Source organism: Pseudopipra pipra, chromosome 1 (assembly GCF_036250125.1).
Source record: "Pseudopipra pipra isolate bDixPip1 chromosome 1, bDixPip1.hap1, whole genome shotgun sequence".
NCBI lineage: Eukaryota > Metazoa > Chordata > Aves > Passeriformes > Pipridae > Pseudopipra > Pseudopipra pipra.
Window position 1 is genome coordinate 44,505,223 of NC_087549.1, and position 25,367 is coordinate 44,530,589.

Consider the following 25,367-nt stretch of genomic DNA (forward strand, 5'->3'; position numbering starts at 1 on the left):
TATATTCCTTCAGGCTGTTTGGGAAATCCCAGTTCTCATTCCATCTTTAAACTCTTTATTTGTAATAGGAATGTCAGTGTTTTAACTGGGGTAGCTGCCTGAATGAAGAACCAAAAAATACAGTAGAGTCCTTTATTTTAAGATTGCATAAACCCACAGAGATATTCCATTAGAGAGTCAGGAAAGTGGTGACCACTTAGTACTGCAGGCTTGCTTAAAAGTAAATACACATATTTTAAAAACGAAGTGTAAGAGAGAAATAACCAAAGGTGCAAGCAAGAAAGTAGTTTGATTTGTTTGGAAATACTACTCTACTTCATATAATGGCACATCTGTCATGTTGAGCATAGTCATGGTTCCTAGTTTATATGTTTATGTTTTTGAAGCAACTTTTACATCATTATTAGTAAAATGAAACACACTGAAAGCATTTCTAGTCAAAGGCAAAACATATCAGTGGAAAACATAACACTGCAGCTGCAGGAAAACTGCAGGAGAGATGGAGACAACCTGAAAGCTCTGCAGATCCACAGGATTTGCAGTACCATATGACCACCTTGCTGATTTCACAGGTATGAGATAAACACAGTACCAATACCTGATCTACTCTGAGAAAACACGAGAAGTATATGACAGTTTTTTCTTTATAAAATTAACTTTTAAATGTTGCAAACAGCATACAAATATTTACATGTGCATATATACATACTGCCAAACAGTGCAGTACTGTCTTCTGCTTTTACCACATAAACTTCCAGGAAATAAAAGTAGTCTCAAGTGTTGCACACCTAAAGGGAGCTTTCTCTTGTCTTGTCAGAGCCAAATAAAGCTGCCATTACACAGCACTATAAAGGCCACCTGAGCTCTTGTACTGGAACCAGTGGAACCTCATACATACCAGGCTGCATTTCTGTATCTGAGAGTTCACAGACAGAATTGCAAATACCTAATTGCACTTGTAAATAAGATCCTACAGATGTCCAAGAGCCATAAACTTTGCTAGCAAAGCCACTGTCTGAATCTCTGCCTCTAAAGGTAAGGTAAGTTTTAGCTGTTTCTCATATGTTAAACAAAGGACCAATTAAGAGCCAGTGAAAAATGTACGTGATGCAAATGCTTACTTGTCCATGTCAGTGTAGACCTACACCAAGTAATAGAATTCTTACACTGAGGTGACAAAAAAATTGCGGTGTTCAGCTTTTTTGCTACTTGCTGTCTCTAACCCCTGTGCTAATGTGCAAGTATTGATTGCTTAAGTTACAAATGCTGATAACCCGAAGTTGTGACATCCCTTCAGGAGATCAACACACCACTGCCCTGAAGATGTACCGATGTTGGTGGCCTGGGCTTCTCAGGGACGAGAGATTTCTTAGCAAGTCACCAAGGTACAGAGATCTGCAGCTCAGAAGCTTCCCTGGCCCACAAGGTAATAGGTGGCAAACACAAAATGAGAAATTGATTCACCTCATGGGAGGACTTCAGCAGATACACTCAAGAGCAGTTCAGAAGCCTAACTTGTGCTTTGCATGCTACTATCCATCACTAGATTTGAGATTTTTTTTCATGGTTTTCCGTAATTATGCAGCTCTGGTAATGTGGTATTATTACACTAACTGAATAATAAAAAGCAATTATAAATATAGCAAACAAGAAAAAAAAATATATTTTCCACATCTTCCCACTTCAAAAGCATTGCTGCCAATGTTACATAATAGTAACAGTAGATTTCCTTACTTGCTTCCTGGTCATATAATCCACATTTATACAAACTAGTGCAAGTGAGTACATGTCATTCTGGAAGCTCCAGCAAATTCAGATCTCATGGAAGAGCCCAAGGCAGGATGCATACAGACACAAGGGTGCCGGACACTGTCACCCCTGTGAGGAGCCAAGCTATGAGCGAGTGTACTGCACCGTGCTGTACTTGGTGACCCTGGAAGACTTGCTCAGTGTGGCACTGGCAGGAGATGGCCCTTCTAAGCTGGAGCCCATAAGGTTAAGTGGAGAGTCTGTAATCAACACATGCTCTTGCCTTCCTAAGCTGGCACCTGCAGCCTGTTCAGCTTTGCTCTGCAGCCCCGAGGCTGTTACCACCCTTTCGTTCACTACCATGCTGTGTTCCTCTGCCGGAGTGGGGAAGCTGAGTGAGCCCTGCTCTGCAGCAGGCACAAGTACCCTCTCTCGCTCCCTCACCACTACATACTTGGAGTCGGGAAGATCCTGAACCATCAGGGCTCCTGGCCCTGCACCTGCCGACTTCACCATCCTCTCTGTAACCACCACATTACTTCCATGTGGCAAATCAGGGATTTTTACCATGCTCTGAATGCTCGATGCAGGTGCCAGCACTCTCTCTGTCACCACTACATTCTCCTTAAACTGGGGGTCTAGAAAGACACCGGCCGAGTGGGCAGGAGCCCCCACAGAATAGGATGCTTGCGTCATGCTGACATTGGTCTCCGTGTGGGCTGTGGGAAGGGGCTGGGCATTGTGCTGCCCAGAACGGGATGAAAAGGTTGTTTCTGTGACCACTTCCTTGGACAAGGTGTCTTCTCCTGTGCCACTGCCTGTGTGCACTGGCGGGGCGGGCTGGAAATGACTGCCCAAGGCAAAGGCTTGTTCAGAGCTAGAAGCATTTTGCTGATCTAAGAACTGCGACTTTGTGTCATTAAGACTGAAACCCGATTCACTCCTGGAACCACCATCTTTCATGTTGATCTGTCTGCCCATGCATATTTCTGCTAGAGTCTTAAATTTGTCTCCTAAATCATCAAGAAAATGGTCATCAAGATCCCCCTCAATAAAGCTGCAGCAGCCAACGGAGCCATGAGGGGAGCCTGATTCTCCCTGGGAATAAACCAGGAGACAGTCTTTGGCAGCTTGTGCTTCATCTTCATCCGCAAAAGAGACAGCTTTCTACAGACAGAAAACAAAAGCAAGCAAAAGTTCATCAATGTCAGCTCTATACATAACAATTTTGAAAAATCAGGAATGTTTGGTTAAAAAGGTTGAAATAAAAAAATTAACTGAACCCACAGAAAGTGTCAACCATATTGGGGCCATGCATAAAAGGGTTTTTTGCTTTTTTGAAGTTGGTCTGAACTTGAAAGCACACTTGATGAGAAGAAAAATCTGAGATTAAATTGAAAACCTTTGATACTATCACCACCTGCTGCTGTTCCTTCCAAGTAGTTGTGCCATTTGTGATACTGCTCCATATTCACAAAGAGATGGTTTTAACTTAGGTCAGTGAATGAACTTCACCTCTAACTAGGTGTTTGTGAAAGAATCCCGATAGCATGCCTGAGAGTATTCTAACATTTAAACAAACATTTAATGAGTACATGCTGACATGTTCTCACCTGCCATGGTCCTTTGCACTAGCGCAGCCTCCAGGATCACACCCAAGATGCCCAACAGCAAACAAATCAAAAAGTTGAATGGATTGGTAAGTATGGATACATAGTCTCATACATGATGGACTCATGATGTAAATTCTTAGACTATGCAGGACATTTGGCAACACGGAGGGCTCATGGGTTCTGACTACAGTGCTTACAGGGTCAGCTCAATCTGAAAGCAGTGTCTGCAATGGAGCTGCTGTGGTGCTAGCACAAATATCTGTGTACATGCGTGTGTCAGCTCCAATTCTAGAAGTGAAGACAGCCAAATCCTCTGAGCCTGCTGAACCAGCTTTATATAATATGGTTCCTGGTTTGTGCTCAGAACCACCCTTCTGCCACATTTTATGTTCTAGAGTTCATATTAGCTCAGGCATCTGTGTAATGTGGTATATATCCAGACCCAAACCAACTATATGTCTATTTGCATTTGATTCTGGGAGTAGGCACATGAACCAAGATTCTGCTACAAAAATTAGCACACATCTGAAACTATTTGGTTTGGCTACTTGTCTGTTTCTGCACCCTTATAATCTGAGATATTTTAGCCTCACAGGAGTTGTACAGAGTACTGAGTATGATTTCCGTCCTGCAGGACTTCATCAGGCAGCTATGCTTAAAGTATGTCTTAATATTAGGAAGCACAAAGACTGGAAGGAAAGCAGATTGCTACTGTTGTGTCTGTTCACCCAGAAGACCAGCAGCTAGAGCACTTCAAGACGTACAAGTATCTAAAGCTCAAATTCTTCCCTGGCCTGAGGTGGTGATTCATATCTGAACAGCTACTCCCCTGCAAAACCACATCAGCAGCCAGCTGGAAGGTGTTTGTACAGGTATGGAAGTGAAACTTTCACTATAAGGAGATCACCAGCCAAAAGACTAATGATGTGCATTACACAAAGAGGAATACTTGCAATGAGTAGGAACAGCCTATTGGTCAATGGTTAGGTCAGTAAATAAAAAAAAAAAAATGTAGAAAAGAGATTGCAACATGTGCCTTACAGGCTTTTGATGAATGGCCCTTTACCCAGGCTGTTGGGCAAACAGCAAGTCAGCTATTTTGAAAAGGCAGACCCACCCTCTGACGTTTGACATCTTTAGCTTATCTTTCCAAAACCTGCTTCATGGTAAAGTCTGTAGCTCTGACTCATGATGAGTCACAGGTGCTTTCCTACAGGCCAGTTTAACGTGCCTAAGTCCCTGAGATTTAGATCATCTAGTCTTTCTCCTGACTTTTTCCTGGGCAACGGCCTCCTGGATCCCATTCCAAAGAACCTTCCTTGAGAGGAAGGTCTATTTGTGGGACACCTTGCAAGCACTCAGTGCTATAAAACCGAGCACTGTCATGCTCTAAGCCTTGCACATGAGGCTAACCCAAAAATCCTTAATGCCCCCGACTCCACATGCATACAACATTGGGCACTGTATCAAGACTGTTTATACACAATTATCTACTCATCTGTGTTTGTAGTAAAATGAACAAAATTTCACAATGCTAAGTGCAAATATCAAAATACTGTTATTTTTGGGTCATATGCTTACGTCATTGAAGTAGTCTCTTAAAAATTCTTCATTCATAGCTCCTGCCGCTCCCACTGCAAGTCCTCCTCCAGACACCACTGTCTTGCCCTCTATACCTGCCATGCCTTCAGCCGCTCCAGCTGCCATGGCTCCATGCTCGGCACTGGAAAGAAGATGTCTTTGCTCTTCCCATCTTTCCTTGGTTATAGTGTTGTGATGCTCTCCCACGTGAGAGACAGAGCTGCCTGCTGCTGTTACAGTTTCGCCTCCACTCATTCCTCCTGCTGCTGCTGCCGCTGCTGTTGTTGCTCCTCTTGAGTTCCCCAGTGCAGTGGGTGGAATGAAGCTTAGCACTGGCTACATAAATAAGACAAATTAAGATGTGACATGAAAGCTTCGCTGTCTAGCACATGGAACTCACCAAACCAGAGTGGGGCTGGGTGGGACCTGGGAGGGTGCTGTCTTATGACTTGTTTGAATTTGCACTTATACGTGTTGCTGCAAAGAGTGAAAGGCGTCCTGAAACAGGGTGCAGCTTCCACAACTGTATTCCCAAGAAGGATCATGGCAATGTTTCTACAGATCACTGTTTTCTTGAAACTTAGAGGATTGAAAGCGTAAAAAAAACCCCAAAACAAAAACCAAAACACTAAAAAAAGGCTGCCCCTTTGTTTTTTCCTAGCAGTTTGGCTTCCCTGTTAATTATCTTTTAACAAGAATTTGGTATGAGCATTGGGCCTAAATCAAAGTCTTTCACCCTCTGTTTCTTTTTTATTGTGCAAAAGCATGTCAGTGTCATGCCCTTTTTTTGGAAAACTTTGTTTTGTATCATAACAACAAAAGGCAAACTTCCCTTGGCATTCACTGTTCCCTCTGCAGATTTGCACTTTTTTTCTGCCTTTCTCTTTTTTAATTAAGAGTTTCCTCTGTTTAGAAAATACACAGGGAAGTAATTTAAACTTTAAACCAACAAGAAGAAGCTAAGCTTTATAACCCATTCTCTTTCTGCTTTACCATGCTCCCAAAGGGGTGAAGAACATTCCAGGCTTGCAAATGCAAATGTTTCACTCTCTATAGATTTGATGGTTTTCCCACAGTCCTATCTTCTGCTCAGATACCATCAACATTTGCTTGATTGCTTTCCCTATGGAAAGTGCTATGGTTGCTTTTTCTACAGCTGCTGGTGGAATCCATCTTCCACACATCCTTTGCTGAGCCTTACAGGGTTAATTTTAATTAATGTTCATGTGTTGCTAAAATCTTTTGTAGAGCTTTAAAACATCAGCCTGTGATGTGGAAAAGGCATCAAGTGCCAAAATGAACACTGGAACAGAAATCAAAGAGAAATGCTATCAGGGATACATGCCTTCTCCTCAGGAGCTGCTCCTTCGCTGTTCCACTGACGCAGCATTGCTTCACTGCAGTCTGGTATTGCAGCAAATGTCTTTGCTCCACCAAATCCTACTGCTCCCGAGCCACAAGGACACAGCAGCAGTAACAGTGGAATAACTATAGGGAAACAGAAGATTGCCATTAACTATGTGATTGTTAGCACCTAAGCATACTAACAGCCAGTATAAGTATGGACAGCTCCCATATCTAAATGTATCTTTAATGAGCTAGTGACCAGTATGAGGGCTGACAAGGACTAAAGACAGGTTCCCAAAAAAGGCATTTACTAGAAACATATGCTAGGCCAGTTTCCTAGAGAGTAAACTGACAATTAACACGTCAGGGCCTGAATCCTGCAGATAACCACACATGTAGGTAGATACACTTCTATCAAAGATCTCATATACCAAACCCAAGCCCTGATATGACTGTACAACCTCAGCATTTCTAACTCCTCCCGTTCTTTTATTACTAGATAATAACATGGAATCACGTAAATTCCACCTTACCACTCCTTTCACTTGGCTAGAGTGTTGCCCGGGGAACTCAAAATAACCCACTTTCAGGAGCAGAGCATATTATTCCTGTGGCATGAACTCTGTTTTATCACAGTTAGACTGCTGCCAGCACAAGCAATAAATTATTGTGAGTTTAAATGCAGCACTGCTACATATGGCCATACCCTGACTACAAGTATTCGTCCCTTATTTCGAGCTTCTATTTTGTCTCATTAAAGAACAACATCACATGCTGCTCTGAGCAAGGCAGCAGACCTGCAGTGACAGAGAAGAGAGTGGAGAATGCACTGTGGTTTGAGTAGGAAGAGTTAGGGCTCACCTCGGGACATGTGGGAACACCAAAAGGATTCCTCACTGCTTCCCCACCTGTTATTTACAGCACCATAAACAAATATTAAAGTTGTTCATATTAATTTTAAAATCTACAGCTTGAAATCCTTTGAGGTTGAAACGCTGATATCACCAAAATTTAGTTGGGGATCTGCCATGACTTCCCACAAGACTAGGAGTTTACACAGAATATATCAAGATGATAAAACTTGGGAACTGGACTATTTCTTTCCTGATGCTTTGCAGACCATATTTACAGTACTTCTGAGATAATATGAAACAATTACTTACTCAGCAAAAGTAAAAATGCCAAGATGATTAGTGCAACTGCTGCTGGTCCCAGACCCACTGACTTATTTCCAATAAACTTCTCTTGGCACACACCGTCATTTGTACACTCACAAACAGTCAGCTGCAAAGACTGTGGTGCAGCACAGCTGAGGCCTTGGAAATCCTTTATTAAGATGGGAACTTCAGTTCTGCCTGGCTTCAGGTTTTGTGGTAGCAGCTGTATGCTTGTGTCTGAGGCAGAAGTGGCCAGGGGCAGGATTAAATAAAAAGAAAATACAAGAAATGAGTGGAGAGAAAATTGACTCCCATAAACTCAGTAAAAAAAAAACCCTTCACAGTCTCCCAACAAAGCCCCTCTAACCAATGCAATGGAATTAAGTTTAATTAGCTGCTGCTATTTACAGTACGTGTGCTTTTATTTTTATCAAGTAATTCATACTGGTAACAAAGCAGCCATGCTCGCTTGCAGCCTCACATAATTTTGAAGTTTCACACCACCAGAGACTTACTATGGAAGTCCAATCACCTATATAGTATCAACCACAATATCCAGATAGATAAAGGCTGAACTCAAAAAAACCCAGCTTCAATCTTTAGGAGATTAATCTATTGTAGCCACAGGCAGAGAACAGGGAGCCAACATAACACCTGCTCCTGTGGCTGTGTCATGTCAAGGCCCAGCTAGGCAGGAGATCACAGAATCAGAGAATGGGTAACATTGGAAGGGACCACAGGGGGTCATCGGATCCAGCCTCCCTGCTCAAGCAGAGTCATACCAGAGCACATGGGAGAGAATTGTGTCCAGACACTTCTTGAATATCTCCAGCGAGGGAGACTCCACAACCTCTCTGGGCAGTCTGTTCCAGTGCACGGTCACCCACACAGTAAAGAAGTTCTTCCTCATATTCAGGTGGAACTTCTGGTGAATCAGTTTCTGCCAATTGCTTCTTGTTCTAGTGGGTGGCATCACCAAGAAGAGCCTGGCCCCACCCTCCTGACACCCTCCCTTCAAGTACTTATAGGCATTGATGAGGGCCCCTCTCAGTTGTCTCTTCTTGAGGCTGAACAGGCCCAGATCTCTCAGCACTTCCTTGTAAGAGAGATGCTCCAGTCCCTTAATCACCTTTGTTGCCCTCTGCTGGAACTGCTCCAGGAGCTCCATGTCTCTCTTGCATCAAGGAGCCCAGAACTGGACCCAGTACTCCAGATATGGCCTCACTACAGCTGAGTAGAAGGGCAGGACGTGCAGGACCTCCCTTGACCTGCTGGCAATGCTCTCCCGAATGCACCCCAGGATACCATTGGCTTTCTTGGCCAAAAGAGCACACTGCTGGCTCATGAACAGCTTGCTGTCTACATCCAGATGATGTTCCCAGCTGCTAACGCTACCCTATTTGGAAAAGCTGTGATCCTTACAATTACTACTAGTCTGGCTGCAAGCAAGGTGATGAAAACTAAGATTCTTTCTTGGTCCTAAACTTGGCCATTAGGATGCCTCTGCTGATTGCTTTGCAGTGTAGGATTGCAGAGGGCAGAATGTGTTTGAGAAGGAAACAAATTGTTTTCTGGTGCCTTGAATCTACCTGAAGCATTTCCTTTGAGCATTTTTCAGGCTGATACGAATGGAAATATAAGAAAATGCTCATTTAATTTTGAAATACTTGTTAAAATTATTTATGCTTTCTGCTTTGCTTTTGTTCCTATCATGCTGGACAATCTTTAGACAGGTTACACTGTATTTCTCCTTTTCGAGGTCCACTGTGCAGACAGATTTATTTATTTGTAAATTAGAGCAACTGCAGCCAGTAACACAACCACACCTCCAAGCTCGGTTTTAACAAAAACCATCCTCCATCAACTGCATGCTTTCTGTGATAAGATGGGGATAGCTTGATCCCAGCATTAGCTATGAAATCCTGGTTACCTCATATGGGGCATCAAGCCAGGAAAAGATGGTCCAGCTGAGGGAAGGCAATATGCCCCAGAGAACATGACTCTGCTTTTATAACCTCTGGAGAGAAGGGAGCAGAATGCAAGTGATGGTCTTAATGCTTGACTCCATATATAGGGTTTTTTTTGGTCTGAATCAGCCAAACTGTCAGTTTGCCTGGAATTAATAAATTACAACACCGGGACTCCAAAGAACTGAAAGTAAAAATACATCTTACCATTTCTGGATGCAATTATCCATTTTTTTGCTGTTCCTTCTGGCTCATCAACGACAGTAAAGCTGAAGGGATCACTATTTGGGTAACCATCCAAATCATTAGCTGTAACATCAACTAATTTTGTATCTGAACACACAGTCTGCACAGGGTTCACAATAACTGGGCAGTTATCATTCTCATCTTGAACTTGAATGACAACTGTGCCAGTGACCGTTTTCTTAGGAAAATCTATAATTTTAAAATAAGAAAAATTTAATTGATTTGTGCAAAAAATTTAATCTTAAAATAAAAAACTTAATATTTTCCAAACCACCAACATTACTGAAGTAAGTTGAAAGAGCTCTCCGTGGAGCTTATGAGAGTAGTATTTCATTCCTAATGTTAATAAAAAATATTGACAAAGTTCTTATGAAGGCAAGTTGTTTTATTTTAACTTTAAAATTATTTTAACTTTAAAAAAATTTCCTGTATGGTTACACAGTAACATGTAGATTATAAATGGAGAATTTCAATTACATACACAAGAAGTTCAGGGAAGTTCTTTCTTGCTTAGTATTCAAGAAAAGTTGAGACTATGAAGTCTGCTAATTGGCATACTGAGATATTGGCAATATCTACCTTCAGAAGGGATGTTCCTATCAGACTTACCTTCGCAAAACTTTTACGAAACATTCACCTTCATCTAGTCAAAGAGGAGAAACAGGCACCATGGGAACCCATTCCATGGTAATGTGTTGCCCGTGTCTCTCCTCTGAATACACAGCCTATGGGAAACTGCACTTCGTGCCTAACTTTAAAGATAGGCAGACTAAACCAACTATTGTTGTAGAAAGGCAAACAAATCAATTAAGGTGAAAAGAAAACCCTCTCAACTTACCAGTAGTTACACCCAACATGGTGATAGTGTAAGTGCCATTTACTACATGAGGTGATTCGTAGTCGAGTTTTTTAGCAAGTCGGATTTCACCTGTGACTGAGTCTACAGTGATCCAGTTTGCTGGATCTCTTCCTTTCAGATATCTGATAAAAATCATATATAAAGATGTACACAGTTATAATGCGGAAAACGAACATCATCAGAAAAAACATCTTTACAGTAAGCTTACTCTTCATTTAAAGCAGAGATCAAATCCCTAGGTCTGAGGTCTGATGCTCCTGCCACTGTAATTGGTTTCAACTGTAAACCTATGCTGAATGTTGAAACCTGCTTTTTCCCCTAAAGCCAGGATTTAGGTGTGCAGAGATTACAGAAAGTACACTCAGGGAGCAAGACCAAAAAGGAGAGGGAGCTGCACTGCTGGTCACTGTCTTGCCCTCCACATTTGCTCTCAGCAAAAGCTGAGCATCAGCCACCCAGGAGACACTGTACTAGGGGCATGGGAGAGAGGGGCTATGCAACTCTCCTGTACACCATTTGTAAAAGCTATGGTGGTGATTCAATAACATTCTAGCTGAAGAGCTATGATTCAAAATCCAACCACACACATGCAGACATATCTGTGGTACACCTTTTCTGTCCTACTGATTGATGTTCCTGCATATTTCTTCCTAATGTTTCTGGAGACAATGAAATCAGATGGGTAAATCTACTCTTGAAAGTAGACAGGCATGACAAACACTGTGCAAGGATGTACAGCTTCAGCCTAAACACTCACGTCTCACCATGTACTACAAAGAATATTGCATAATAGAATACTGAAGAAGATGATAATGATTTAGTTTAAGGTGTGAATTATGCTTAGTAGAAAATTCTTGCCTTTGAAATTATTTCAGTTCAACATGCACATTTTTACAATAAGATGTGACTTCTAACATACTCAGTTATGATGGCTAAAAAAAAATCCTTACGTAATGCGCTCTGCTATTTTTCCAGTGTCTTCATCATAGGCTTGATACTGTCCAATAACCTGTTTTATCTGCAGGTTCTCACTTGCTCCAATAATTTTTGTGCCACCAGGGAACACAGGGCCTTCCTGCACATTAATCACCTTAATTTTGATTGGTATTGTTTGTGCTTTGTAACTGGATTTAATTGACTTGTGGAACTCTGCTTTGTTTGTAACAACAATGCCCAAGTTTACGCTTTGCATTTTTTCATAATCCAGCTCCTAGAGCAATAAAGAAAATAACAAAAATAAAAAAAAAATTCTGTATTTGTCAGAATCTGATATCTAGACAGCATGCATACATTTAATATTTAAATAATACTGTAGAATCCTTATTTAAGTAATAAGGATGGAAGTATTTAAGCGATATTTAAGCAATAAGGATGCTACAGTATGAAGAAGTTTGTTAACGTTACTCTCACTCTTCTTATTTTTAGTGGATGACACCATAAGTATGGCTTTATATTATTGAATTAAAACTAATTTAAGGTACACGCAAGGAGTCCTACCATATTTTTTGCCTGTACTTGTAGTGAATCAGTGCTCAATTATTTATCTCTTCCAATTTTACATTTTGTTTTTTTTTTAAACCAATGAATTTACTTAATAATGCTCATCAATTATTATTATTTTTTTTTTTTTACAATTAGCAGCTTTCAGATAAGGAAATCAAAGCTGAAAAAAAAAGAAAAAAAGGAAAAAGAAGAAAAAAAGAAAAAATAAAAAAAGGAAAAAAGGAGAAAGAAGAAAAGGAAGAAAAGAAAAAGGTACTTAAGGCACCATGCATTTTCAGTTCTTGTGGACTAAGGGAAAGTGAAATTTGTAAAATACACGTTTCCATCTATGGAAAATAGTTTCATAATTTCAGCTTATGAATATTCATAAAACAGTCTGTAGCCCATGGCTCAAGTGTTGCCTCCAACGTTATCTGTGGCCAGGGGAAATAAAGAAATTTTATTTCTTTAAATATGTACACATCAACAAGTTTACAGTATGTTAGCACTGTTGCCCAAATAACAAGTGAAGTCTGGGAACTTCTGGCCTACTAGATATATTGGAGATCACAGAGAATGCAAATGGAAGAGCTGGACAAAAATATTAATTTGCATAGAATTACTGAATACATAAAAAAGAATATGACAAAGGAGGAGTGTCCCCCATGTAAATGTACATTTTTATATGTTAACTGAATATATATAGTTTGTTTGTCAACTTAGATGAAATAAATTATTCTGTTAATTACAGAAGAATCTGTAAAATCTATACTAACCTTTACAACAGTCAAAATTCCTTCATTTGTTTGGGTATCTGTTACTATACGGAAAAACCCATCTTCGTTGCCAGAAACAAATGTAAAGTTTGCCAGCCAGTTATCAGAAAACTCTTCATCTTTGTCAAATACTTTTATTCTCATAATTTCCACATTTGCTCTGTTTTCTTCAATGCTTCCTTCAAACTGCAATCAAAAAACTACTCTTTAAAAGGATGTCATGATTTACCCCATTTCACCAGTGCAAGAAATTTTGCACAATGTCATATTAAGCAACAGGATATTGGCAGGTGTAGGAACAAGTCAAAAATTGTGAGAAATGTACTTACTGTATGACTTTCAACAACAGGCAGATTGTCATTGACATCCAAAATCTTGATTTCTAAAGAACATGTTGCAGCATTCCCACCTAATTGACCACCACGGTCTTTTGCTTCCACCACCAAAGAATAGCTACTTTGTGTCTGTCATGATAAGAAAAAAGTGTTTAATCAAGGCTAAAAATTCTTTTCTCTAATATCTCTATTACATTTTTGTAATATCTCTCATGGTCAATTATAACTCCTCTCTATCTAAAGTACATCTCACACACAACTAACTTGACAGATTCTGCTGGAGTAAAACTGAGGCTTTGAAAAGGATATGGGACTTTTGCATCTTCCCCACAAAGAGTTAGACTGTACTTACATGGCAAAAGGAAAAAAAAATCAGTGGCCATAAACAAGGACAGGACCAGTGACATCTGCATGTCAGGACAGGGCTAGAGGCAGAGCTGTGTCCCTCAGCTGCAGAGCTAACATCCCCATCCCCATCTGCTGGCCAAGGAAAACTCTGCAAGCACAGGTGACATCGCTGGCAACACGCGGCTTTCAAATGCTGTTTCACAGCAGCACCTGTCCTAATTCTTTGCACCCCGATTTGCATAGCAGGCTACAAAAATCCAGGTGCAATCAGCAGCTTTGCAGGTGACGGTCTGCACTGTGTTTGCCATATGCTCTCCAGCAGAAAGAAACGACCCCTTGCTTTGTGTAACTGCTGCCCTGACTGCACAGGAGGTACAGAAAGCAACAACCACCAGGCTGGTGCTGTCCTAGGTAGGTAATGGGGGTATACAACTTCAATCCCATCACCTCCTTCCCCAATCCCTGAAAAATACGCATCAAACAGAAAAAGCTTTAATCCCAAGGAAGGTGAAAAAAGGTAAGAGGGCCAGCTCTTCACCCTGTAGTCTGAGCTGAGGGTGACACAACAGGCACCAGAAAACCACATAAAAATGGGAGGGATTTTTACCTCTCTGTCAAGATTTATTTTTGCTACTCGAACTTCGCCAGTATTCTTATCCATACTGAAAGCAGCGCTAGGGTTTTGGGACACAATCCTGAAAGCAATTTTGGAATTTAGGTTATTTGGTTCATCTGCATCTGTTGCATTTATCCTCATTACAATTGTACCTGGAAAAAGCAAACAAAATACAGTACTTGTTTATACAACCATGCACTGGCAAATATTTTTATTGTAATGTCAACAATAAATAATTTTGTTAGATGAACTACACAACTGCCTGATGCTCTTGACTTTATTTATGTAATGAATACAGCTGAAGAAGTGTTCCTAAAACCAAAATGTACATGTTAAAAATTTATCCTCCAGCCAAGAAAAAGACTGTATCCACATATCTGTAACTCACAGACTTTAATGTACTAATTAAACAACAGGTTGAATTTTCTCAATAATCCTGACAGAGCAGAAAGCATAAGTTTTTGAAAATGAGCTACATTTCCCTCACATAATATTCTAAAGGGAGCATTGATAATTCCTCTACCTCAACATTGTTAATACAATTGCTCTATATTGATGGCCTCCAACAGCTTCACTGAAAATACATGGTGGTCCCCACAGTGCAATCCCTTTGTAACTCATGGCTCAGGGTTTTGTCCTCTGAGAAAGTATGTACCTCAGTGTCCAGTGCCCAGGTTTTGACATTAGCAGGAATTCATGAGAAGAGCCATTACATATAGCTGCTGCTGACTTGAAAGACTGCTGAGGTTACTCAATACCTAACCCAAGAATTCTTCAAATTATTATGACACTGAAATGGACACAATGTCAGGTTGTTTTATTCCAGCTTTTCTTATCTTCTTGGAAATAATCTGTTGCTCTTATGTTTACTGATGTCAATAGAAAAATGGGTATTAACTTGTTCTTCAGTGGTTATGGCACAGACATATGTGTTTAACAGCAAAATACCTCTCCAGCCCATAGACAAAGCAGGGCTTTGGATGAACATGGCAGAGTGAAGTCCCTCCCAAATAGGCTGTGACTGCTAGGCCAGAAGGCAGATTGCATGTTCTGTGCAATTCCTCTCGAAGGACTCTGGTTCCTGGATTTGTGGAAGCTTTGATATCAAACCAAAGGTGTCACAAGAGGAAATATTGTTCTCTGTTGCCTTTAGGTGGACTCCCTTAATCATACCACACAGCTTAGCCTTGAATAAAAGCTTGCATTCAGACACGGATAATTTGGCTTATGTCAGCAAGGTAATGTACCCTTGTTACTGCAGATATACTGCTGAGAAGTGCATATTCACCTGTGCTCTTGCATGTGTTGGGAAAAGGTAAATGAAAAAAAAATTTAAAAATAAGTTACCTGTTTCGCTTAATTCTTCAATTGAACCAACAAAAACTTCATGTGAAAACACTGGAAAATTGTCATTTATATCCACAACTTTAATTGGGAGATCTATTGGCTCTTCCAGTTTTGCCCCATTCTTATCTAGTGCATGACCTCTGAGCTGATAATAACACAAACAGAAACAATAAACACACCCAATGAGTGACTGTAAACACATAAATACATATGCAAAATAGAAATACATATATTATATATAACAAAATCTAGACATTATATAAGCATATGCTTAGAAATAGAAGCATGCGTACACACAAAAATATCCAGAAATATTAACAATATTTCAAGCAAACACATTTGAAGACAATAAGTAAAAAAATGAACAGGAGGGCACTTATAAGGAAAAAATTAATTTTCAACTTACAAGGAGCATTGGAGTCTTTTCTCTGTCCACCCTTCCTGTTATGTTCAGGTCTCCAGTCTTTCCATTGATAACAAATAATCCATAAGGGGGTTCTGTTACTCCTTGACCAGATATCGTGTAAGTTACTACTATCCCTGTATCTTCAAGATCTGAATGTATCTAGCAGGAATATAACAGATTAAATAGCACTCAGAAAATAAAACCATGTATAAAAGCGCAATAAAATATTTTTGCTATTTTGTAATGAGGAAACAAAAGCAAATATTAAACACATTTCACTGCACTCCTTTGACTGTGGAGATGATGAGATGAACGCAGGAAGAGCTGCATGTTCTGTCTGAGGATCTGGTTCAGGGAAATGAGAAACATCTGGAGCAGGGAGATGACCTAGAAGATCAGATCTAAGCTACTGAATATGACCAGAATGGAGAAGTGATAGGGTAGAAGAAGAATGGTCAGTCCTGGAGATGAATAGGTAGAAGAGGCTGCACAGACTAGAGATTACACCCTTTCCCTGCTGTCAGAAAATACCCAAAACATTTGGAAAAGCACACGTGCACTGGGCCAGCACCACCATCAAGGGGCAGCCCCAGTAGTGGGTAACAGCCAGCTATGACCTGCAGTCACTTTGTATGCTGAAGTGACAGCTGTGGTGCATCCAGGTTTCAACACTGGTGCTAAACCAACTGCAGATCACTCTTGCACAAAGGATAACGCCTTGGTCACTTTTAGCTCTGTTTCCTAAAAGACTAGGCATATATAATCATGCTCTATTTACACCCTCCTGCCCAATCACCATCTGCATATTTGGGACCCACTTGCCAAGTTCAGCCACAGCTGAGTAGGGGTGGTGGAGTGAAAAAGCTCAAAGATACCGCATTCCCAAAAGTTTAGTGAAAACTGGGGCTGGGAAAAGATGAGACTGAGCCAAATCAGGCTTCATAAGTAACACATCTAATGAAGGAAGGAAACAGAAGGAAATGTGGCGACATTCAACTGACATCCAACAGTCCTTTAAAATTAAAGAAATACTTGTGCATGTGTTTAGGGCAGCCACACCCTTATTTTACATTTTAATCTCTGTTTTTATATCTATTCCGTATTAATCTCTTTTCTGGGCTTACTCTAGCAATTGGATTCTTATAGGAATTGTCCTCTTCCTCCCGTATGAAGGCTGGAGGGACTGTCCATTCTCGCTTCTGCCTGACTAGGCTATTGGGATGAGACAACATGCCACTCCTGTCATTTCGATTATAAACCTGTGAAAAAACAAGACTGAATGTCAGCATTACATTTAGCCACTTCAGATAAATGCTTTATTGCTGCTGTAGCCCAGACTTCTGAATAACTTGTGCACTTCCAATAGCTAGTGACTTCAAAATTGTGGAGCAGCATCAGCCTTTTCAGTTACAATCTAAGAGCTCCTCAAGTTGTTTGAAGAGGAAAACTACATTAGTCTTTTCATCAAGACAGAAGCAGGTAAGACATGCTTTAAATATATGAGCAAGTTCCCATGACCAGAGGTTGGTGAAAATACATCTGATCAGGAAGATTTCAGTGCTAGTCATCAGATCTGGGAAAAATTTTGGCATTAAGGTTGTTCTGAACCACCATTTCTCCTTATCACTGTGTTTACCATCCCACCAATACTGCCATGTACTCAAACTTCTCTCTGAAACAGAATATGTGAAATATCAGGCCTCAGTTCAACTCACTCAAATGCCTCTGCTATCCTTGCTCAGCTACCTCTCACTGTCACTCTGCATGACACCCGTCATCCTTCTGTCCAGCTTAAGTCTCTGCTGTCTCTGTTGACTTCCAATTAACATCTGGAAACATTTCCAATTAACATATGCAATAAAATAGTGGTTGTTTTCATTTACAGACTTCAAAAACGTTATTTACAAACTTAATATTTTAGGGGAAGTTTTATCAAAGTTCAGTGCCAAAGTTTAGTGTGATGGATGTAGGAGTCTACTAACTTAATTTCAGCTTTCATTTCTTTATCCATTATGCAGCTTTCACATTTCAGAAAATGGTAAAGTTCAAGATATTTGTCAACTGAAGTAAGGCATGGCTTTGTCACTTTGCTCAGAGAACACTTCTTTGGGCACAGATAAATAAAAAGTTTTCCATTGTATCCTACCTTCACGTAGAGTCCATTTCCGCAATTCAAACAGATCTGCAATGGAAATTATGATAACCATTATTAATTCTATGTCACTTTAGCAGTACTAAAACTTAACTGACATGACCTCCCTCATAAGAACAGCAAAGCCATAAGGAAAAGGCTTCTGACCTCTATAAATTAATATTTATTATTTACCCATAACAGCTTCTGAAAAATTCACCCATAACCATTGACATTAAAAACACATACTATAATAATTATTAATTTTTCACTTTTCTTCCATCACAGAACAGATTATAAGAAATTAGTAATTTTTTTTCTAAGGAATGCAGACGTTATAGTAGTTTTCAAACAGCCGTTCCTTAGTGCTAAATAACACTTCATTATTCCAAACTGATGAGAATTTGCTATTGATTGAAGCAAGTGCTAGTTGACAGCAGCACTCCAGAGGAGATCCCTCTTCTGGGCAAACCATGGATTTGTGGCTGTGGCGGGTTACCAGTCACATCAGAGAACAAAACAGGATAAATAATATTTAAAGGCAAGGACTAACCAAAAACAACTGCTGAGGTGTACATGACTTAGCACTGTGTTGGGAGGATAAATGGTATACATGCATCATGTAGTTAAACATGACAGAGGCATGTGCATGCTAGCAAGCCACACTTGCTCTGACAAAAACCTTACAAGCCAACATTCAGTATTGCAACTGCCCACCTCTACAGGCACCAGGACAGCTACACTTCAGTTAGGTGCCAAATCCCAGCTGGAAGGAACTGGAGCCACAGCCAAATTACCAGAGACCTCATGTTTATGTCTTCTCTCCAGGCACCAAAGACTCTGCAAGTACCAACATCCCTCAAACTGCAAAAAATGTAGGTGTAGGGAAACAGCACCAACAAAACGTAGGCTATTACAGCAGACAAAACCTACAAATCAAGGTTTTGTGCTTTGTATAGGTAGAGAATACTGCTATTATTCTCAAAACTATTACTACCTACTGATTATTTTTTTAGGCATACCACTGCTAAGGCAAAGCAGGCTCAGAAAAGGTGATTTTCTACCCAAATAAGTCAAGGAGTGTTTATTTATATTCTCTTTGACTGGTTTCTAGTCTGTTGACTGGGTTCTGCCTATTTGCCTATTCCTCCCTCTGACTCAGCCTTGATTACTGAATTGATGACAGCTTCTTCTTTTAAAAAAGATGTTATCTCCTCCCCACACAATGCAGTGGACTGTGTTGAGCAATACAGTAGAATTCTGTTTCAACTTGCACAACAAAACTCTTTTTCAAATGATAATTTTCCCAATGTATATATTCCGAAGCAGATTCTGTGACTAATACATCTGTTCTTGAACAAGCAGCAGTCACAAGTATTGAGGCCATGTTGATGAGAACACAGCTACGCTGGGCAGGGCACGTCTCAAGGATGAAGGACCACCGCCTCCCTAAGATCCTACTTTATGGTGAATTTGCCACCGGCTGCCACAAGAGAGGAGCCCTGAAGAGAAGATACAAGGACTCCCTGAAACAACATCTCAACCTTGGCCATATTGATCACCATAACTGGTCTACTCTGGCCTCCAATTGGGAGGTCTGGAGACACACTATCTTTAACGCTGCTGATGCTTTTGAGAATGCACGCAGGATCACTCTTGAGGAGAAAAGACAATGCAGAAAGAATCGTGTCTTGCAGAATATACCACCTAAGGAGTCTTTCTGCTGTGCCTTTTGCAACCGGACGTGTCTATCTCGTATCGGCCTTTTTAGCCACCAACGTGCTTCTAACAAATGTGGGTAGAGCCCTTCCCAAATCTTCGTTCACGAAGCCCAGCCATGATGATATTCCGAAGACAAAAATTAGTAAGCAGTAAGTTCCCTAATGGATATGCATCATGAAGGCTACAGGATCTTACTCCTTAGACCAAGCTGTTTTCATGAATATTCTTAGTCTTATTTTGTTTTATTAATAGTATGGATTTCCAAAATTTATTTTTATCAATGAGATTATACCACCAAGAGTGACAGGAGAATTTTGCTTTATAGTCAAGATATTCCAACAGAAGCTACAACTCTTTTGAAAGGTGTGGTTGGGTGTTGGAACATGCTCCCCAGGAAGTAGTCACAGCACCAAGCCTGACAGAGTTCAAGAAGCGTTTGGATGATGCTCCCAAGCACATGGTGTGACTCTTGGGGATGGTCCTGTGAGGGGCCTAAGGGTTGGACTCGATGATCCTTGTGAGTTCCTTCCAACTCAGCATATTCTGTGATTCTGTGAATAATTGTCAAGATGTCATTGGAAACATCCTTGGTTGTTCTTATTGTTAAACTGAAGAAGTGTTTCTACCTCAATACTGAATGAACATAAGAGGTATGTGGTGAGAAGTTTCCTTGCACTGGAAACCCGAGAGTATCCAGTATAAACAAAAGCGTCTGAAGTTCAAGAATAAGCAGATCTTCCACTGAGATGCATATCAAGAAAGTGTAGAAAATTCTATCAGTCATTACAGACAGAAAGTCTTTCATTAAGACAAGTAAAAGTAAAAATCAATTTGTTTACACAATAGCAAATGGCTTCAAAACATTGTAGTTTAATGCTAAAATAGTAAAAAATACTTTTGCTCTTGCACTTTTCAATCTGTAGTCCACACGGAGCCTCATAAGGGACTTAAAAGGCACTCACAAAAATGTTTAAGAATGGCAATTTTATTTACAAGATGCATAAATAAATGTGGAACAAATATATAAAGGGATCTCACATTTTTTATTGAAATTTTTTAAAGGTTCCAAAAATTTTAAATAGGAAAAAAAGCACTTTTTAGTGACATTTTCTTCAAGGACAAGTGAAACGTCACATATTCAACAGGCATTAAATTCTGAATTTCTCCCCTTTTTATAATACCCTATAGCTGCCTTCTGTTAAATGGCTTAGTAAGAGTAGGAAAGCTCTGTCTGCCATTTGTTGTGAATCATAGCCTTGGCACAAAACCCAGACATCTACTGATGACACCTGTTGATGACAGAGCTGAGAATGCATTGTCAGAAGAAAACTGGATGGTTACAAAACACAGGGTGGAAAAAGTGAGGCCTGAAGTAACAAAATTGGAATGAAATACTACAGGATAGCAGCAGTAACCAGCAAGAGGCCATGGGAAAGAAGGGAGTGACTGCTGTGTATAGGACATGCAAGGCTGCACTTGCCCAAATTCCTGTTCATATATAGTCAGGAAGTGACTGAAGGACAGAGTTTCAACGTACAGTTTAAACTGTAGAGATATAGACTGAGTAACCAAGAAGGTATGTGTCTGCATTCACTACGCCATGAAACAATAATTCCTAGAAATGTGATCTTTCCTGTATGCTCTGTGTTGGGAGATTTGGAGCTTGTACCTTCCATGAGTCAGTTTGGTGTTGAAGATGATGGACAAGTGAAGACCTTAGAGAAGCAAGCAAGGGGGACCATCCAAGGTTATCTACTAGTACATCTCCTGGCCCTGTTGAAAGACAAAGTACACCCAAGTGCTTCCTGACAACTCCTTATCCTGTTCTTAAAAATGAGCGATGGAGGTCCCTCAGCCTCACTTACCTAAGGTGGTGCCTAGATAGTCTTACAGATGGAAAGCCTTCGTTAATTTTTATCTTCATTGTATTATCCTAATTTTTAGCTCTTTGCAAGTTGACCATATTGCTACTTGCATGAGATTCAGTTTCAGAGTAAGGCACACAAATTTATGTGTATAAATAAAAGCCAAGTGCCTAAACTTCTGTTATAATCAGCAGAAATATAGCCAATAAAGAGATAAAGTGCAGTTCAACTTGCCCCAAAACCAGCCCGTATCTACTTCTCTCTGTGCACTACTGACTGTAAGTATGTTTAGTTTGTAAGCCCAGTATGGGAGAATTTCTAGATCAAAGGAAGTTGACACTGAGATCCCAACACTACACAACCTGTGTTTTGATGGTTTTCCTTCAGAATAGAATTAGTCTGGTCCCACAGATCAAACATCCACAAGCAGATTGATGCATCTCCCAACATATATTTTATCTCTCCCAGGAGAGATAAAATTCACACTGGAGATTTGCTTTGAAAGCACAATTTGATCCAACCAAACAGGTGTACTCAGCATCCACTGCATCTCCATTTACCATAACAGAAACTCAAACATCTATATTGAGATGTCGACAATGCTCTCACTGTACAGTGCAATTCCCTTTTCTTCACAATTACCTTTCATGTATCTTCAAACTTACATTTTCTGTCTTTTCTCAGCTCTCAGTTCTTTAATTTCCCTTCAAAAATCATAAAGCACGATTTTGTGGCTTCAGATTGCATTTTTTCACTTTCCTCTACTCTCTCTTGGACAGATTCACTTTATTCTGAAGTCTGGTATCAAAAATTACACACCACTTTAGTTCAATAGGATGGATAAAATACCAGATCTTATGGATTTCTCAGCTGCCTTCAGACCTCACCATAGCTGGTTTCCCCTGCTTTTTGGAACAATATTAAAATGTTGAATCAATGCACAGATGCTTGTTGATAACTTTTACCATGTTTCAACATGTTACTGGTAACAGAAGCTGGGCTGCTTTGAATTAGCTCACCTTTGCTCCTTGTAAAACTAAGTATCATGTTGTGGTATTTTTTTATTTAACTTGTTTCTATGACTTCTTAAAATTAACTGCTAGTGGCTCTGACATTACAGTAGTGATCTAATGTACTCAGCCTAAATTTCACCATACCCAGACTACGTCTAACATCCCAAACATCAATGAAGCACAACCTCAGGAAGACATTCAGAGAATAAGTAAATTTTGCTACTCCCATAGTAAGATTCATACATCTCTGCCAACTCTTCTTTCACTCAAATGCAGGAAGTGTTCTAAGATTTCTTCTCTTGAAGACATGATATCCACCCTCTTTAGAAATGACTGAGAAACTTCCCAGTCTAATAATCCTTGATAGCCATGCCCACCTGGCAGGCCCATGGCTCTGGGTGTGTGCCCTGGACATGGACCAAGTCAAGCCCAACCCTACGGGTGCACTACCATTCAGCGCACCCAAACGTTCCTGGAAAAGAGTCAGAGGCAGGGACCAGGGGAAATCTGCCGTGACCTCTGTGAGGTACCCAGGGATGATGATACAGGGAGGCAGCCTGTAGGCAGGGAGGGAGCAGCACCGAGAGATACTTCCAGGAAAAACTGGGAGAGGAAGAACTTACTATTTTTGCTGTGTCTAATATAGAAGATGTTTTGAGAAGACACTACTTTTAGACTAGCCTTGTTTTTCAGCAGTTTCTTAAGATTAATAATAAATAAATGATGCTAATCTGAAACCCTTGAAGAAGCAACTTGACTTTCTGCCACATGAATGGCTCTGTCCAGATCAGGAAAAAAAAGTAAATCAAAAAACCAAAAGTGCAAAACCCAGCAGTGCCTCTCTCTCTCTTCTGACACCAACCAACTAAGGCAGCCTTATTTGTTCTAATATTCTATTCAACAATAAGGCTTTTAGGCATCAAACTGAGTTGACTTTCAGTACACCATACCCTGCCCCAGCTTTAGCTGAGACTGAGGATGATGAGAATTGAGAAAAATAATTTTCTTCAGGCAAAATTAACAGCATCCTGAGCCAGTGCAAGCCTATTAAAATGGACGATGGTGTGGCTTCAGGTATTACACAAAGAACTGGTGAAAACTTTTGTACAAGTAGCACTCCACAGGTTTTTCCACTGTTCTATTGGACAAAATGAGGCTTAAACATTTTCCAACCAAACTAACTCCTAGCTTGCTGTAAAAAACAGGATTAACTGTTGCTGGCTGACTTGTGGACAACCATATGTCTATATCAAAGTTATCAGACAACAGTTCTCCAGATAACAAATCTGATTTTGCAGGATCTCAAGCTCAGGGAGCGAGGTCCCAATCCTCAACACCTTCCATCCTCACCACGAAATGAGCCATTACTGATCCCTGCTCAGCAGCTCAGGGCACAGCCCAGGGCCTGGCCTCCACCTGCACCTTTGTGTGAGCGGTGGTGGCCGGACTTCCGCAGGCATTCTGCCAGCCTGGAAAGGCTCTCTGACAGAGAGCTTGCTGTAAACCAGCTAGAAACACCTAAAAAGCATCATTCCAAATCCAACAAACCAGGTGTTTTGGTCTCAGTGTGTTATGTGACAGCCCTTGCTTTCAGCCTGAAAAAGTATTTCATAGGATGGAAGGTCTAAAGGCTGATGGCTGAAAAATAGTGAGGGCGGGGGGGCAGGAAGCCTGAAGTGTCTTGGATTATTAAGATACTAATTTCTCTAAGGTGATAGAGACTTCTAAACTTTTTGATTCGTATTCCCTTCCTGGCACTATTCTCTCAAAAGGGTAGTGCAATTTATTAGTACAGATAATACGCTGAACATGAAGACGGCGATAATGGGAACTCTTTCACTGTGTTCCTGTTCCTCCCAGCGCCTCAGCAACCCCACCCATCCCAGATACCGTTCCTGTCGGGATTTTCTACCTCCACTTGCTTTCGGACAATCAAATGGCGATGGCTTTTATCTAATTCCCAAAGAAAGGAAGAAAACTCGTTCTTAGCCACAGGCAGGCCGGTGGTGGGAAGGCTGCCAAACCCCGACGGGAACGCCTCTCCCCGGCGGCCGCACACAAGCCCCCCGCGGCGGTACCACCTCCCGCGCCCCTCTTCCCGCACAGGAACCGCCGCCCCGGTACCGGGGAACCCCCGCGCCATCCCAGGACTCACCAGCAGCGCCAGGAGCTGCACGGCCGCGGCGGGGCCCCGCGACATGGCCACGGCACTCCGCCCGGGACACACCGGGTCACCTCCTCCGGCCGCCCACCGCGGAAATGCCGGCGGCCCGTCCAGGGGCGCCCAAGTATCCGCGGGTGGGTGGAGTGTGCCAGGCGGGAGCCGCGTCGGGAGGGGGCAAGTGGCACCCGGCCCCGAGCCCCGCCCGTCCCGTCCCACCCTCGGGGAGCCCGTCCCGCGGCGGCAGGTCCTGTCCGCCCCAGCGAGCTCCGCCCGGGGAGCCTGGGGAGGGATGGGGCGGTGCCGCCAGCGCAGCCCTCGGGAAGGTGCGGCTGGGCGCCCAAAGGGCTTCCGAAGTTTGCGTTTTATTTCCTCCCTTCCGCCACGGGGAGCGAGCCGGACCGTGCAGGAGGCATGCAGGGCAGCTGCGACAACAAACTAATAAACTAACGAGCAACTTATAGAGGGAGCGCAGTCTCATGGGAAAATAAAATTGTGAGCGTTTTTAGTACAGCCGTCCCCGTAAGCCTCATTTTTCTGCGCTCCGAGCCATACCCTTCCTACTCTTATCTGGCAGAGATCTGTACTGGATACACCTGATTAATTGATGCTTATGAAGGCATAGCTGATTCTTCGTGATGGCGAA

At 41.3% G+C, this 25,367-nt stretch overlaps 1 protein-coding gene across 2 annotated transcripts; it reads right to left on the minus strand.

Annotated features, from left to right (window-relative positions):
* Positions 1 to 118: 118 nt before the first annotated feature.
* On the minus strand, positions 119 to 24,914 carry DSG2 (desmoglein 2). 2 transcript variants are annotated; one of them, XM_064654355.1, is made up of 15 exons: positions 24,716 to 24,914; positions 17,976 to 18,011; positions 16,954 to 17,088; positions 15,830 to 15,988; positions 15,424 to 15,568; positions 14,068 to 14,228; positions 13,107 to 13,241; positions 12,778 to 12,963; positions 11,470 to 11,729; positions 10,499 to 10,641; positions 9,622 to 9,849; positions 7,454 to 7,684; positions 6,289 to 6,431; positions 4,944 to 5,279; positions 119 to 2,916 (listed from the first exon to the last, which is right to left on the minus strand). In XM_064654355.1, exons 1-15 carry the CDS (start codon positions 24,758 to 24,760, stop codon positions 1,894 to 1,896), a joined length of 3,366 nt encoding a protein of 1,121 aa, XP_064510425.1. In that variant the 5' UTR covers positions 24,761 to 24,914; the 3' UTR covers positions 119 to 1,893. The 2 variants fall into 2 exon arrangements, with proteins under 2 accessions (XP_064510425.1, XP_064510432.1); XM_064654362.1 differs by having other exon boundaries at positions 4,944 to 5,275; positions 6,285 to 6,431.
* Between the last annotated feature and the right edge of the window lie 453 nt (positions 24,915 to 25,367).

Bases quoted from the DNA above. Each gene is read 5' to 3' on its own strand.
- DSG2 (XM_064654355.1), bottom strand. From the start codon at position 24,760: ATGTCGCGGGGCCCCGCCGCGGCCGTGCAGCTCCTGGCGCTGCTG. The intron at 18,012-24,715 runs GTGAGTCCTGGG...TTTCCATTGCAG, and splicing joins TGCAGCTCCTGGCGCTGCTG to ATCTGTTTGAATTGCGGAAA. The intron at 7,685-9,621 runs GTAAGATGTATT...CTTCTGCCTCAG, and splicing joins GATAATTGCATCCAGAAATG to ACACAAGCATACAGCTGCTA.